This window comes from Coregonus lavaretus (assembly GCF_964263955.1).
Source record: "Coregonus lavaretus genome assembly, chromosome: 18".
In the NCBI taxonomy this organism is placed as follows: domain Eukaryota; kingdom Metazoa; phylum Chordata; class Actinopteri; order Salmoniformes; family Salmonidae; genus Coregonus; species Coregonus lavaretus.
Window position 1 is genome coordinate 8,131,684 of NC_140005.1, and position 14,200 is coordinate 8,145,883.

Sequence of the window (14,200 nt, forward strand, 5' to 3'; positions counted from 1 at the left end):
ATGATAACCCAGCTGATGCGCTTTTCTACCAATGGTAATTGAGCAAGGGGAGGATGTTCGTGTCCAAGATTGGTGGCAAGCACGCAGTAAACACACGGCACGTTACTGAAGCCTTATGCTGAAGCCCTTCGGTGATATATTGCGAGTGACAATGGGGTGTAAATCTTTGAGATATTTAACATACCACAAAAGCTGCATGACTAGGGAAATATCAGGTCTGAAACTAATATTTCCGCAATTTCAGCTCACCTCAGAGTGCGAGTTTCCAAATGGACTTGTTGTAGCTCATCCACCCTAGTGGAAAAACAACGACATTCTGTCATCACCAAAATTATCTTTGGGTACCCTCCCAATTTAAAACGTTTAATATGGTCATAGCTCGTCGTGGTTATACATGAATCTTTTGCATGAACGTCAGTAGTATATTATTTATTTGCTTACCTAGTTCATAATACAGAAGCAGAGTGGCAATGAGGTTAAGGGTTATATATCATTCATTACAGGAAGAAAACAATGGGATGCTGTGAGCTCATTGGTAGTGCCGGTGCCACTGGATTTTCTATTTAGAAAAAAAGACTGGCAGAATGACAAACAAGTGTTGACCAGAGACATCAGTAGTCTATTCTAAAATCAGCTCAGTCACTCATGGACATTTTTTTCCATATTGGTTTTGCTTGCACAGTGATACAAGGAAATTGTCATAATATCTATATAACTCAAGACAATTCAGAATCCCAGTAGTCCACATAATAAATGCAGCTCAACTATGGTAGATCCCAACTTTAACGTGGCGTCACACTCATTGACATTGTCATAAATGACGTGTGGTGAGCAGAACAGTATCAACAAAGCGTCTCAGAATAGGAGTGCTGATCCAGGGTCAGTTGTGTCTGTTAGATCATACAGAATCAGATTACTCAGACGCTATGTGGATACGAGCCCAGCCTTTCCTAACACAAGACCACATGAATAAAGCCTTTCAACCTTTATCATAATATGCTTCAAATACAATAAATATCTTCCACCAGTTCTTTCAGTTTTACATAGAATTCACACAAACAATCATTGTGCATTTTAAGACCATACCCCAAACTACAACTTGACGATTCAAATGTAACTAATGCAACTAAAATAACTTAAAACAATAACAGTTTATAACCATTTTGGTCATTTCGGACTAAGCAGTCGTACACCGTCTTCAACTGCTCAAGCAAAACACACAAAGAAAACTGCACAGTATTCATTGGCAAGTCTATTGAAAGAAATCCTGCAGAAATGCATTAACATGGAATAAGTCACTCAATCTTATGTGGCGAACACACAACAGCAGGCAGCAACAGGCAGGATGCTTTAGTCTAAGGCACATTAATGTCCAAAGGTATGACATGATGTCTATGGGCCTGGAATGAGAGTCCAGGTCGATATTTGTTCACGGTCAGTCCCCAAGTCATGTGACAACTTCCGGATACTTCAGTACCTTTCTGGAATGATTTGCAGAAGTAAAGCGAATGTCTCATTGCAGGAATAAAGCTAATTTCTCATGGTTGAAATGCCCCTCATTGCAGTCCGGAGATAGGAAGACATGAAGAGACGAGTGTACAGCTCAGTTGAAGTACAGTAGAGTAGGAGTTCAAACGTTTTCACTCAGGCCCCCCCCCCCTTCCAGCATTGGGGAACATCCCGCACCCCCACGTCTATTTCTATGGGCACAAGACCCTCTTGTTTTCAGAGAGAATATTTTGCAGGTTTAAAGCTTATTTCCTGCAATTCTACACATTTTGTCATGGGGTGGATAGAACATTTTTGCAGTTTAAAGCTAATTTTCTCAAAATTCTATACAATTTTGTCATGTTTAATGTGTGTTCATGTGATATTTGAGCAACTCACACATAAAATCTATGGGCAAAAAAAACAAACATTTTGGGAACCTGCATGATTCTGAAAACCCACAAAACACTTCCTCATTGTAAGACATGGCCAGATGGGGGGTAACATAGTAACGATGACATCATCCTACACAGAGTCTACGGTTACATCCCTGTTCTGCACCCGTTTCCAGACGTGTGCACACTTCAGGAGAAGGGTGGAGGATTGAGACGCAGCCTATGGGGGGGGGGGGTGCCTCAGTCGTTCTTCAGGTCAGCCGAACTATAAGGGGCAGCAGTGGGACTGGGCGTGACTGCCAGCTGGTTATGGTCAGGCTCTGGTAGAGTGGCAGGCGCCACGCTGTCATTGTTAACCAGGGCACCGTAGGAAAAGGAACCATTGTAGTCCGGCTGCACCGCTCGCCAGCTCTTGTCGTGAATGGTGGGAATACCTGCGTTTAGGAAAAGGGGTGAGAATTACACTTAACACACTGATAAATTCATAACACAGGGTGAATCTATAACACAAGGTGCATATGTCATTAACTACATGCGAGTTTGAATTCATGGCAATGGGACAGAGAAACCAATTAACATATTGGCTGTTTGTTTGTAGATAAAAAATATGTTTGATTGCCTGCTTCGCGACGCGTGGAGAGCACCATGGTGGCATCAATCACAATTGCCAGTTAGCTTTTTTTTGCTAACGTTGCAAGACAGTCGAGCGAGTTTTGATGTCAAAGTCACAAGATTCAAGGCAAGCTATTGAATTCGCATCGGGGACGATAAGGGGGGGGGGGGGGGGGGGGGTGTAAACATGCGTAAGCGACAAAGGGAATTGTACCTTCATTACCTTGCGACATGTCCATTGTCACATAGGGTTCAAAGGCCTTTAGCCTCTTCCTGTTCTTGGTGATCAGGAAGACTCCCAGGAAACAGGACAAACATCTAATGAAGGACAGAGATAAGACATTACATGGCTATAAATCACATAGCACTTATGACACAACTGATTCATCTGTAGATTCATTAACTAATAGGAGAAAAAAAAACCCATCTAATTTGTTTAATCGTCTGATAGCCCTACTTAGTGGTGCCTTTAGTTTTGGGCCATACCACCATATGTCTGGAGGAGGGGGGTGCTTTGTCTAACACAAGTAAACATATAATAATGCACAATTATAGAAAAGCCTACTCACCCCAACAAAAACATGCAGATGTGAAGAATGTCTTCGTGATTAAACTCCAGGTAAAATATGGCTCCTGTAAATGTGAAAAAAAAGAGACTGATGTTCACACCTTCTTGGGCTGTGATTCCATAGAGGTTCAATAGACAAAGTCAGCAGCTCTCTTACCTGCTACAATGGCAAAGGATGTGGATAAGATGTAGTTAACACAGGCTATCACGGAGGAGTCGTACAGGTGAGTAGCCTGGGAGAGAAACCTGAGAGGATTCACAATGAGGTGTCAGTCAAACACAATATAAATGTCTTACATAGCAGTAGACCTAAAAAATAAAAAATAAAGTATTCATACCCTTTGGCGTTTTTCCTATTTTGTTGCATTACAACCTGTAATTTAAATGGATATTTATTTGGATTTCATGTAATGGACATACACGAAATAGTCCAAATTGGTGAACTGAAATGAAAAAAATAACTTGTTTCAAAAAAATTCCTAAAAATTAATAACGGAAAAGTGGTGCATGCATATGTATTCACCCCCTTTGCTATGAAGCCCATAAATAAGATATAGTGCAACCAATTACCTTTAGAAGTCACATAATTAGTTAAATAAAGTCCACTTGTGTGCAATCTAAGTGTCACATGATCCGTCACAATCTCAGTATATTTACACCTGTTCTGAAAGGCCCCAGAGTCTGCCACACCACCAAGCAAGCGGCACCATGAAGACCAAGGAGGTCAGGGACAAAGTTGTGGAGAAGAACAGATCAGGGTTGGGTTATAAAAAAAAATCTGAAACTTTGAACATCCCACGGGAAACTGGTCAGAATTGAAGGAATGATGGATGGCGCTAAATACAGGGAAATTCTTGAGGGAAACCTGTTTCAGTCTTCCAGAGATTTGAGACTGGGACGGAGGTTCACCTTCCAGCAGAACAATGACCCTAAGCATACTGCTAAAGCAACACTCGAGTGGTTTAAGGGGAAACATTTAAAATGTATTGGAATGGCCTAGTTAAAGCCCAGACCTCAATCCAATTGAGAATCTGTGGTATGACTTAAAGATTGCAGTACACCAGCGGAACCCATCCAACTTGAAGGAGCTGGAGCAGTTTTGCCTTGAAGAATGGGCAAAAATCCCATTGGCTAGATGTGCCAAGCTTATAGAGACATACCCCAAGAGACTTGCAGCTGTAATTTCTTCAAAAGGTGACTCTACAAAGTATTGAGTTTGGGGGGGGGGGGGTTATGCACGCTCAAGTTCAGTTTTTTTTGTCTTATTTCTTGTTTGTTTCACAATAAAAAATATTTTGCATCTTCAAAGTGGTAGGCATGTTGTGTAAATCAAATGATACAAACAAATCAATTTTAATTCCAGGTTGTAAGGCAACAAAATAGGAAAAATGCCAAGGGGGGTGAATACTTTCGCAAGCCACTGTATTTAACAATATATGTAGTTACACTGTAGGCTACTCATGGAATACTTACCACATACAGTACCAGTCAAAAGTTTGGACACACTTACTCATTCAAGGGTCTTTCTTTATTTTTACTATTTTCTACATTGTAGAATAATAGTGAAGACATACGGAAGGAATCATGTAGTAACCAAAAAAGTGTTAAACAGATCAAAATATATTTTATATTTGAGCTTCTTCAAAGTAGCCACCCTTTGCGTTAATGACAGCTTTGCACTCTCTCAACCAGCTTCACCTGGAATGCATTTCAACTAACAGGTGTGCCTTGTTAAGTTAATTTGTGGAATTTCTTTCCTTCTTAATGCATTTGAGCCAATCGGTTGTGTTGTGACAAGGTAGGGGTGGTATACAGAAGATAGCCCTATTTGGTAAAATACCAAGTCTATATTATGGCAAGAACAGCTCAAATAAGCAAAGAGAAACGATAGTCCATCATTACTTTAAGACATGAAGGTCAGTCAATACGGAAAAGTTCAGGAACTTTGAATGTTTCTTCAAGTGCAGTCGCAAAAACCATCAAGCGCTATGATGAAACTGGCTCTCATGCAGACCGCCACAGGAAAGGAAGACCCAGAGTTACCTCTGCTGCAGAGGATAAGTTCACTAGAGTTACCAGCCTCAGAAATTGCAGCCCAAATAAATGCTTCACAGAGTTCAAATAACAGACACATCTCAACATCAACTGTTCAGAGGAGACTGTGTGAATCAGGCCTTCATGGTCGAATTGCTGCAAAGAAACCACTACTAAAGGAAACCAATAAGAAGAAGAGACTTGCTTGGGCCAAGAAACACGAGCAATGGACATTAGATAGATTTTAATCTGTTCTTTGGTCTGATGAGTCTTAACCAAATATAAGATTTTTGGTTCCAAACGCTGTGTCTTTGTGAGACGCAGAGTAGGTGAACGGATGATCTCTGCATGTGTGGTTCCCACTGTGAAGCATGGAGGAGGAGGTGTGATGGTGCTTTGTTGTTGACACTGTCTGTGATATATTTAGAATTCAAGGCACACTTAACCAGCATGGCTACCACAGCATTCTGCAGCGATACGCCATCCCATCTGGTTTCCGCTTAGTGGGACTATCATTTGTTTTTCAACAAGACAATGACCCAACACACCTCCAGGCTGTGTAAGGGCTATTTTACCGAGAAGGAAAGTGATGGAGTTCTGCATCAGATGACCTGGCCTCCACAATCCCCCGACCTCAACCCAATTGAGATGGTTTGGGATGAGTTAGACTGCAGAGTGAAGGAAAAGCAGCCAACAAGTGCTCAGCATATGTGGGAACTCCTTCAAGACTGTTGGAAAAGCATTCCAGGTGAAGCTGGTTGAGAGAATGGCAAGAGTGTGCAAAGCTGTCATCAAGGCAAAGGGTGGCTACTTTGAAGAATCTCAAATATATTTTGATTTGTTTAACACTTTTAGTTACTACATGATTCCATATGTGTTATTTCATAGTTTTGATGTCTTCACTATTATTCTACAATGTAGAATAATAGTAAAAATAAAGAAAAACCCTTGAATGAGTAGGTGTGTCCAAACTTTTGACTGGTACTCTATATGCTCAAATATTTGTATTTTCTTGGAAAATGGAATTAAGGGTTAGCTATTCTTAACTGCCTGTGCACGGAACCAGGAACTTACATCAGCTATTCCCCTCTAGTTACCTTGGAATTATGACTATTAGGTTAAAGTGTGGTCTCGCATTATTTGCCAGGTCAAAATGCCATTGACTAGTTGACTGTAGAATATTGTCATGTGTTTGTTACTATTGGATGTCAGTCAAAAACTAAACCTACAACGTCGCACACATCAACGTCATCCATTTCCCACATATCCAGCCCCACCAAGAGCAAGGCTGTGTTCCGATTTACCACCCTTCTCCAAAAGTATTTTCTCGCGCGATTGTTAAATCCATGATGAGAAGTGTGCACTCACGTAGCCTGGAAGACCACGGTGGCAACCATGCAGACAAACATGACGTAGAAGATGGGGTAGTTGAGTTGCATGGTGCCCTGGACGCTGAGGACCAGCATGCCTGCCACCGCCTTCACTGTGATCACTGTCACAGAACCTGGGGAAGAAGCACCGTACAGTAGGGTGGTTAACAAGCCCTTTAAATAAAAACTTTGAAAAGAGCAACTTTCAGTAAAGAACACATTTCATGAAAAAGTAAAAAAAAAAGTTGAATTCTGTTGTTTAGACCCGAGTTCAATTCCTATTTAGCAAATATTGGACTGTTTATCTCGGCTCTACCTATCAGTGGGTTGAGTTCTTCACACACACACACACCTCTGTTGCTGATGTCCAGAAACAGTTATTATTACTGAATATTGAACATTAATATTCTTCCGTCGTCCAACTTACCGAGCAGCGCCACCAGCAGCAGAATGACAACAAGGTAATTAGCATTGCGCTGCTTGTAGAAGTAGAGCAGAAAGCAGAAGGTAATGATCTCCAGGAGCTGGCCATAGAAAACACAAACAACAAGAGATATTACAGCAGGACATTGGCTCTTATAATAGCCCATTTATCATAACTAACATGGAGGCGGGGGAAATCGGGTTGCCAAAGAGAACAACAACAACAACCTGGTGAAAAAAAAGTTACGCTCTTTTCCTGAGCGACGTAAAAATCTTGATACATTCTAATGATGCATAGAAAGGTAACGTATGTAAACTTACTCTAAAGCACGTGGTTAGTTATTTATGAAATCCCTCAATCCATTCTCCCATGCAGAATCAAAGGTCTTACCACATACAACAGGAAGGGCCATCCTACGACCTGTTTCACTATGTTCTCCGCAGTAAGTTTCTGGTGATAGTTGGGTCCGAACGTGGCAAAGAGGTAGGTCCCGGATACCGTCAAGATGCATCCAAGGAAAGACAAAACATATCGCTCTAGAGTCGAAGACGAGCATTCATGTTAGCATTAACATGCATTGTATAGAAATGCTTTTGGTACACAAACTATCCAACTATGGGTTTTGTATTTCTAAAATGCTAAGTAAATGAATAACCATCCAAACAAATATTCACCCATTTCCCCAAAACACCTTATTATTCAGGTTATTTTGTGACTGGAAAAGCAAATTCATAGCAAATAGCAGTGTGTGCATTGTCATAGCATTAATTTTCATACAATTAGCCTAAATCAGAATGTCAGTTCCAACACTGAATCTTAAATGTAAAATACCTGTTGAACTTACTTAAAAATTCCTTTGGCTTCCATTTCTCTCTCAGGAAAATGAAACCTAAGATTGAACTTGCTGAAAAGAAGAAAAAAACAAATGTCATTAAACATGATGAAAAAGGTCACTTTACATTTTGTCATTGATTTCTTCCGAAATGTCGATAACATAGTTATAAACAACTCCAATCTGGTAAACATTTCCTTTCATTTCATGTCAAAATAAAAATTATAAAGTTCAGGGCTGTATTCATAAGTTGCCACTGTTGCAAAAGGTTTTGCACCGTAGCAAAAACATTTGCAACGGAAATCATTTTGTCCAAACGGGAAACGTTTTGCAATGACAACAAGGGTTTCTATTGGACGACAAATTCAGGTAGGTCACTCCCTGTTCCGTTCGCTTCTGTTTGGTTCCTAGTGAATACACCCCAGGCTATGATTGGCCAAGCTCCCAAGCAGTGAGAGTGAAGTGTAATTTGCTTACCTATGACAGACACTGCATTCAATGGAGCTATTAGAGATAACGGTGCAAAGGCATAAGAGACAAAGTTGGCTGCTTCTCCTAGAACGGTAAGTGCCAGGCCACACCACCATGTTTTGGTTCGGTAGAAGGCACGGGGGTCCTTGGTCCCAGCTAATGTTACATGGCTGTATTTCTGGAGAATTCCGAAAAATGAAAAAAAAAGACAATGAAATATAACCACTGTTGTACAAATATTGGGTCTCTTCGGACACCCACTCCTTGTTATAGCCAAAACAGACAACATGAGGGTTGGCAGTTGCCTGAGCTTACCTGAATGCTTACAGCAATGCTGACAAGCAAATTACCAAAAATGGCCAGCAAGGTTCCAATTAGGTTTTCCTGTAAATGCAAGCAAACAAACAAATCCATTCACTTAGGGGTCATAAATATTTCAAGAGACACTTCAAGTATGTGGGCAGTGGCACAGATGACATGATGTCATTGCATGGACACTGACTGTATTAATGGAATGTGATATCTTCAAAAGACGAATGAATAAGACTATGCACAAAACTTTATAAACGCCTTAACGTAACTAATAAAACAGATAGTGGATCTAATAAACATGCTGGACATACTCATCCAGCTGTTTCAAGTTACAGACTGAGAATTTTACAAAATGTATCGCTCTTTGGCTACATTTTATCATTTATTTTTTCAACTGAGGCCTCTGACTGCTATTTGCTGTTCATAACAGGATGTAACACTCGCCACGACGCATCATATTCTTACCGTGTAGGAATCGCCGCCAACTGCAGAATATTCGACTCCTGCCATTCTGGTTGAGGCAAATGTCTATTCATCAACAGCAGGCAGACATTTCCAGAGACTTCATTTATCGGTTTAAATGCAGCTTCAACCAATAAACAATAGCAATAGTTAATTTTCCAGTAAGTCCCTTCTACAAGAGGAACGCCCTCATTGGATGCTTGTATTTCCGTATTCTATCTTACGCACATCTGTTACGCTGCTTCTTTTTCTTCTTCGTTGGGTTTTATGGCGGACTACATCCAAAAGTTGTATTGCCGCCACCAACTGGACGATTTGAAACCCAAAATAAAATGAAAATAAATAAATCCATACTTAATAGTGATTCTAACAATCCACCCTTATAAAAATAGTACATTCCCAAAACAAACAAAACTCCCACTTCTTCCTTCTTTTAGTTCTCCATATCTCCCTTCTCGGGCTCTAGGCCCTGAGAAGGTGATACGGCTTTTGCTAATATTCCATGTAACTCCTTTGATGTGAAATCTTTCAGCCCCAGGAACCGCTCCGCCGCAATCACAATGATTTCAATCTTCCTAGATCTTTTCTCCATTGCGATAAATGCCACAAAGTCCACCTTTTTCACCTTTAAAATGTCAGGATCCTCTTGGTGTAAGACAACCCCTGCAGCCTGCAGTGAAGGCATATCCACTACCACGGACTCTTCTGGTGCAACATTCAAACCCTCAACCCTTTTCACATCTTCTGTGAAATGCTCTGTACAACCCTGACTTTGGCCACCTCATTCTCTTTAACCCTTGTGGGGCATTCAGAAGACGTGGCTTCATGATTCCCACCGCAATTACAACATATCACATTTTCTTCACTTTTACAACAAATAATATGATCTTTTCCACATCTTGTACATCTCGGCTTTTCCCTTCTGCAAACACTTTCTACATGACCAAACGCTTTACGATGTTCACACTGCATTGGTCTTGGGATAAATGCTCTAACTCTATAGTTAATATACCCTAACCCAGTGGCGGCTCCTGAAAAAATTCTCAGGAGGGGCAATTTTTCTGATGATTTAGGTGACCTACACACATTTAAAAAAAGATATGTCCAGCAACAACATGAAGACAGGGGCAGCATATAAGTCAATACCAGAAGCATTTATTGACTGATCTCAAAAGTGTTGGCTTACCAGGGTTGGTGGAGCCCTCAGTTTCATCTTTGCCTCGCAAAGCTAACTCAAACACTCCGCAAAACTTCACACACTGGATTAGCCGGCTGAGGATGTGGCGGTTCTTGCTAATGTCGTAGTAAATATATTTGTTATAGTGAATATGGAATATGATATGTTGAGTAAAATGTTGTGCTAAGATCTATTTAGGTCAGGAGCTGGTTATAAGTTCTGTTCCTATCCAATAACAATGGACAAAAGGGTCCTATCTTGTCAGCCTTGTCAGCAGGTGGCCAAGGACAACACCCACGCCATAGGCCTCTCAGTTCTTCCAACTCAGGAGTTCTTGCTCTGAGGACACACACACACACAAACACACACACACACACATCATCACTGTTAAACACACACACACACACACACATCATCACTGTTAAACACACACACACACACACACACACACACAAAAATCCCCTCTCTTAGGCTGAACATTTGAAGACAGAGAACCCGACTCAGAGCCAATGCAACAGTGACAGTAGCCTGCAGGGGACCTCGCCCAACTCATCAGGACCAATCAGAAGATCAGAACTACTAGATTGAACCTACTTCATTTATTGCATAAAATGTCTGCACACAATGTTTCGGGGCTCTCTTCAGATAATAATAATAATAATAATAATAATAATAATAATATGCCATTTAGCAGACGCTTTTATCCAAAGCGACTTACAGTCATGCGTGCATACATTTTTGTGTATGGGTGGTCCCGGGGATCGAACCCACTACCTTGGCGTTACAAGCACCATGCTCTACCAGCTGAGCTACAGAAAGTGGATACTCATGGATGCGCATTGCAATTGTAAAATGTCAACACAATTGGAGACACCACGTCATTTTTGGAGACATGTTATTGACAGTAAACTATTGTAGATGCGACTGCTAACTAACTAAAACATTTTAGCTGGCTAGCTAATCATCTTAGCTAAATGTGGGGCAAACAATTCAGTTATTTACCGTTAATTTGAGGGATTGGGGTGAAAGAAATCGAGTTACATAGTGATACTTTACGATATACTGTATTGACAATATCGCAATATTTTAGCGCTAGTTGGCTGTACCTGCACCAAAACACCATTATTGTTCCTTCATAGCTTGTTCTCAATCTTTTCACATTGGGAGCCAATTTGTTTTCAGCACTTTTATTTCCATGACTGATCAAAACTCGTTCTCATGGCTTTCTGATCCCTCTGCAACAGACATATGGTGCGCAATAAAATCACAGTATCGAATCGCAATACGTATAGAATCATGAGACTCGCAATGCTGATGCATATATCTTATCGTGAGGTTCCTGGCAATTCCCAGCCCAAGTTCATTTGCCACAACAAATCTCTTCGCTAGCAAACGCGATGTCTTCTCCAAAACGGCAATGTGTCTCCAGCAATGTTTACTTTTTTGACGTTCTATGGCATCTCCACTTTCCAAGCATATATGACCACATGTAATATTTTGGTAAGTGATGCAAATAGTGAACTATGTAGGGCCAGGATGTAAAATATATGTAGCTGCAGCAATTTCTCTTATCTGATATGGTAAGTAATGGGGCTTAATTTATAGCTCCCTAAGAGTTTGACGAACGGGTCCGTGAACGCGATTCCAGATATATTTACCTCTGAATAAACTGCCTTTATTACACCATATCAACATCCAGTAAACTTGTGATTATCAACACTAACCTCATCGTTGTGGCGGCGGACAGCTAGCCTGTATCCCTCGTCATCCAGTTGAGTGAGTGGCAATGTCTTTTTTCGTTCGTACCAATTTTTGGAAAATCCTCGGGTGTAGGACTTTCCGCCTTTAGTAGAAACCTGTTGAATTATTAAATTTGGTCTGGGAGGTCCTAATTGTTTCGTTGCCAATTTATCTTCATATGTTCGCCGACAAAAAGGAACTTCTTTCAAACAATCCACTCTTTTCTCAGTTACGTTCATGGTTACGTAACGTATGACGAAAGCGCGTAAGTGCAAGCCCACAGACACCCATTGAGATTGTATTGAAGGCTCTGAAATTTGAAAAAAATAGATTTTACATGGGAGTCTATGACAGAAGTTCTGGGCGATTTTCAATCTGACTGAAATCGCCCCAAAAGGGGGTGGAGCCATTTGAAGCACGACTTTAGCCTGATTCGACATTTAGTGGCAGTGTGGCACTGTGGCAGATCAGACGTATAGATTACAACACTGATAACTACTGTTGCCGTGATATAATTGATTAGAAAAAAAATCCCTTCCTTTTCCCGTTTGGCAGTGCGTCGCCCATATCGCCCTATTGAACAGGCCGTCCCTGCCCTAACCGCACTTCATTAGGGAGATCATCCGATGTGCTTCAATCACTCCAGGAATATTTTGAATCTCTTCCAAATCAACTTCCCACGAAACGCCAGATATAACCCCCTTGAAGGGTGTCCTGTTCCAACGCGACACACTCACAACACTTCAAACTTATCAAATCGATTAAGACACAAGTCACGTTCCTTCTGATCCGCAGAATCACAAAAAATCTAAACAAGCCCGCCTCTCGTGATCCTCACATCCTTCACTTTACCCAGCACTCTCTCCACCAGTTTGGATAACTCAAATGGTTTCTTCAAGATTGGTACTCTGCTCAGCTGCTCCTTATTAACAAACCGTACTCCTACTAGATACGAAGGGTCATTCTCATCACTGTACCTTACTTTGCTCCGTTTTCCATTCTTTTGAACAATACTCAAATTCTGCTTGATTCTACCGCCATTGTATTCAGATTCCACTTCATCATCCGCTTCCGCCATCTTCCGTCACGCTACAACCTTATACTTCCGGGGCACAGTTGCCAGCTGTTACGCATGACGCACAGCGAGACACATTTGAAAGCCGCTGGAAGAAAGACCAAAAAGGGACACGGATGCTGTGATAGAAAATGCGAGAGAAACGTTCAACTACAGTCCTTCAGATGACTGGCGCAGTGATGGGTGACTATGACTGTCATTTATCAGCTTGAAGTTGCATGCCCAAATGGTTTGTTCATCTTGCAAATAAAGATGACAAATTCACTAAAGAAAGCAATTAATGTGATTTATTTTGTGTGTAGGCCTATTGCTAATGGTAATTTTTGCCACGAATTTAAGAATCATTGTTTTCTTGCCAATGTTGTTTATTTTGCATGATATGCTCCATTCAGCTATTGCACTGTCACATCAGTACAGTGTACAGTAGGCTGCGCCAAAGATTCATTTCTTCAAATAGGCAACGAAAAGGCTACACGAGGGAGGCAACTAGACTTATGTATGGAGTCAACGCGTGCGTTTATTATTTACAGTATGAAGGAGTCTAGTTTTTAGCGTTAATTATTTACAGTATGTTTTTTTTTTTTACCTCAATAAAAATAAATTGTATCACAATGGGAGAACAAATTCTAATAAATAACCACTGCATTAAAGCTATACCCTTGCAAACCAGAGGTTCATAACGTTTTATTCCAATGACTGTTCGTCTATCCACCACAACATACCTGTGACATGTGTAATGGTATGAAAAAGCAATATGTTCAATTTGGGATCGGCCTGTGCGTTGTACTTTTCCATGGTGTTATTATTAAAACTGGGTGGTAACCGGGCCACCGGGCCATCTTCGACATTGATTAATGAAACGCAAGCTTTGCTATTGTGCCATACACTCCTACGGGCATTTGACAGGCCCTCCACTGCGTCACAGTCACCTGGTTCCAGACGCATTCCCTGCTATTGTAGACAGGAAAAAAATATTTGTGTCCCCCAATTTAACACACAGGGATCACGCCTGTACACCTGTTCTAGATGAGTCATGACTGACTAATTTGTTAGATGAAAATACATTGTTAGAGGATTTGTATAGGGGACTGGAGAAAAGCTGTGGTCAAGTAGAAATAAAACAACAAATGATGGAGATGGATACAATATGTCACATTTATGAAAATATTAAATATGTCAGACAGACAGTCATAATGTGAGGATTTTTTGTTGGATTTTTTGTTGTTGTGGTGAATAAGCA

General features: G+C 40.8%; 1 protein-coding gene across 2 annotated transcripts; it reads right to left on the bottom strand.

Annotated features, from left to right (window-relative positions):
- Positions 1–414: 414 nt before the first annotated feature.
- nipal3 (NIPA like domain containing 3) lies at positions 415–9,180 on the bottom strand. 2 transcript variants are annotated; one of them, XM_084182617.1, is made up of 11 exons: positions 8,972–9,180; positions 8,510–8,578; positions 8,201–8,372; positions 7,736–7,795; positions 7,282–7,427; positions 6,895–6,991; positions 6,466–6,601; positions 3,221–3,309; positions 3,065–3,128; positions 2,719–2,813; positions 415–2,317 (listed from the first exon to the last, which is right to left on the bottom strand). In XM_084182617.1, exons 1-11 carry the CDS (start codon positions 9,014–9,016, stop codon positions 2,124–2,126), a joined length of 1,167 nt encoding a protein of 388 aa, XP_084038743.1. In that variant the 5' UTR covers positions 9,017–9,180; the 3' UTR covers positions 415–2,123. The 2 variants fall into 2 exon arrangements, with proteins under 2 accessions (XP_084038743.1, XP_084038742.1); XM_084182616.1 differs by having other exon boundaries at positions 2,710–2,813; positions 8,972–9,178.
- Positions 9,181–14,200: the final 5,020 nt, after the last annotated feature.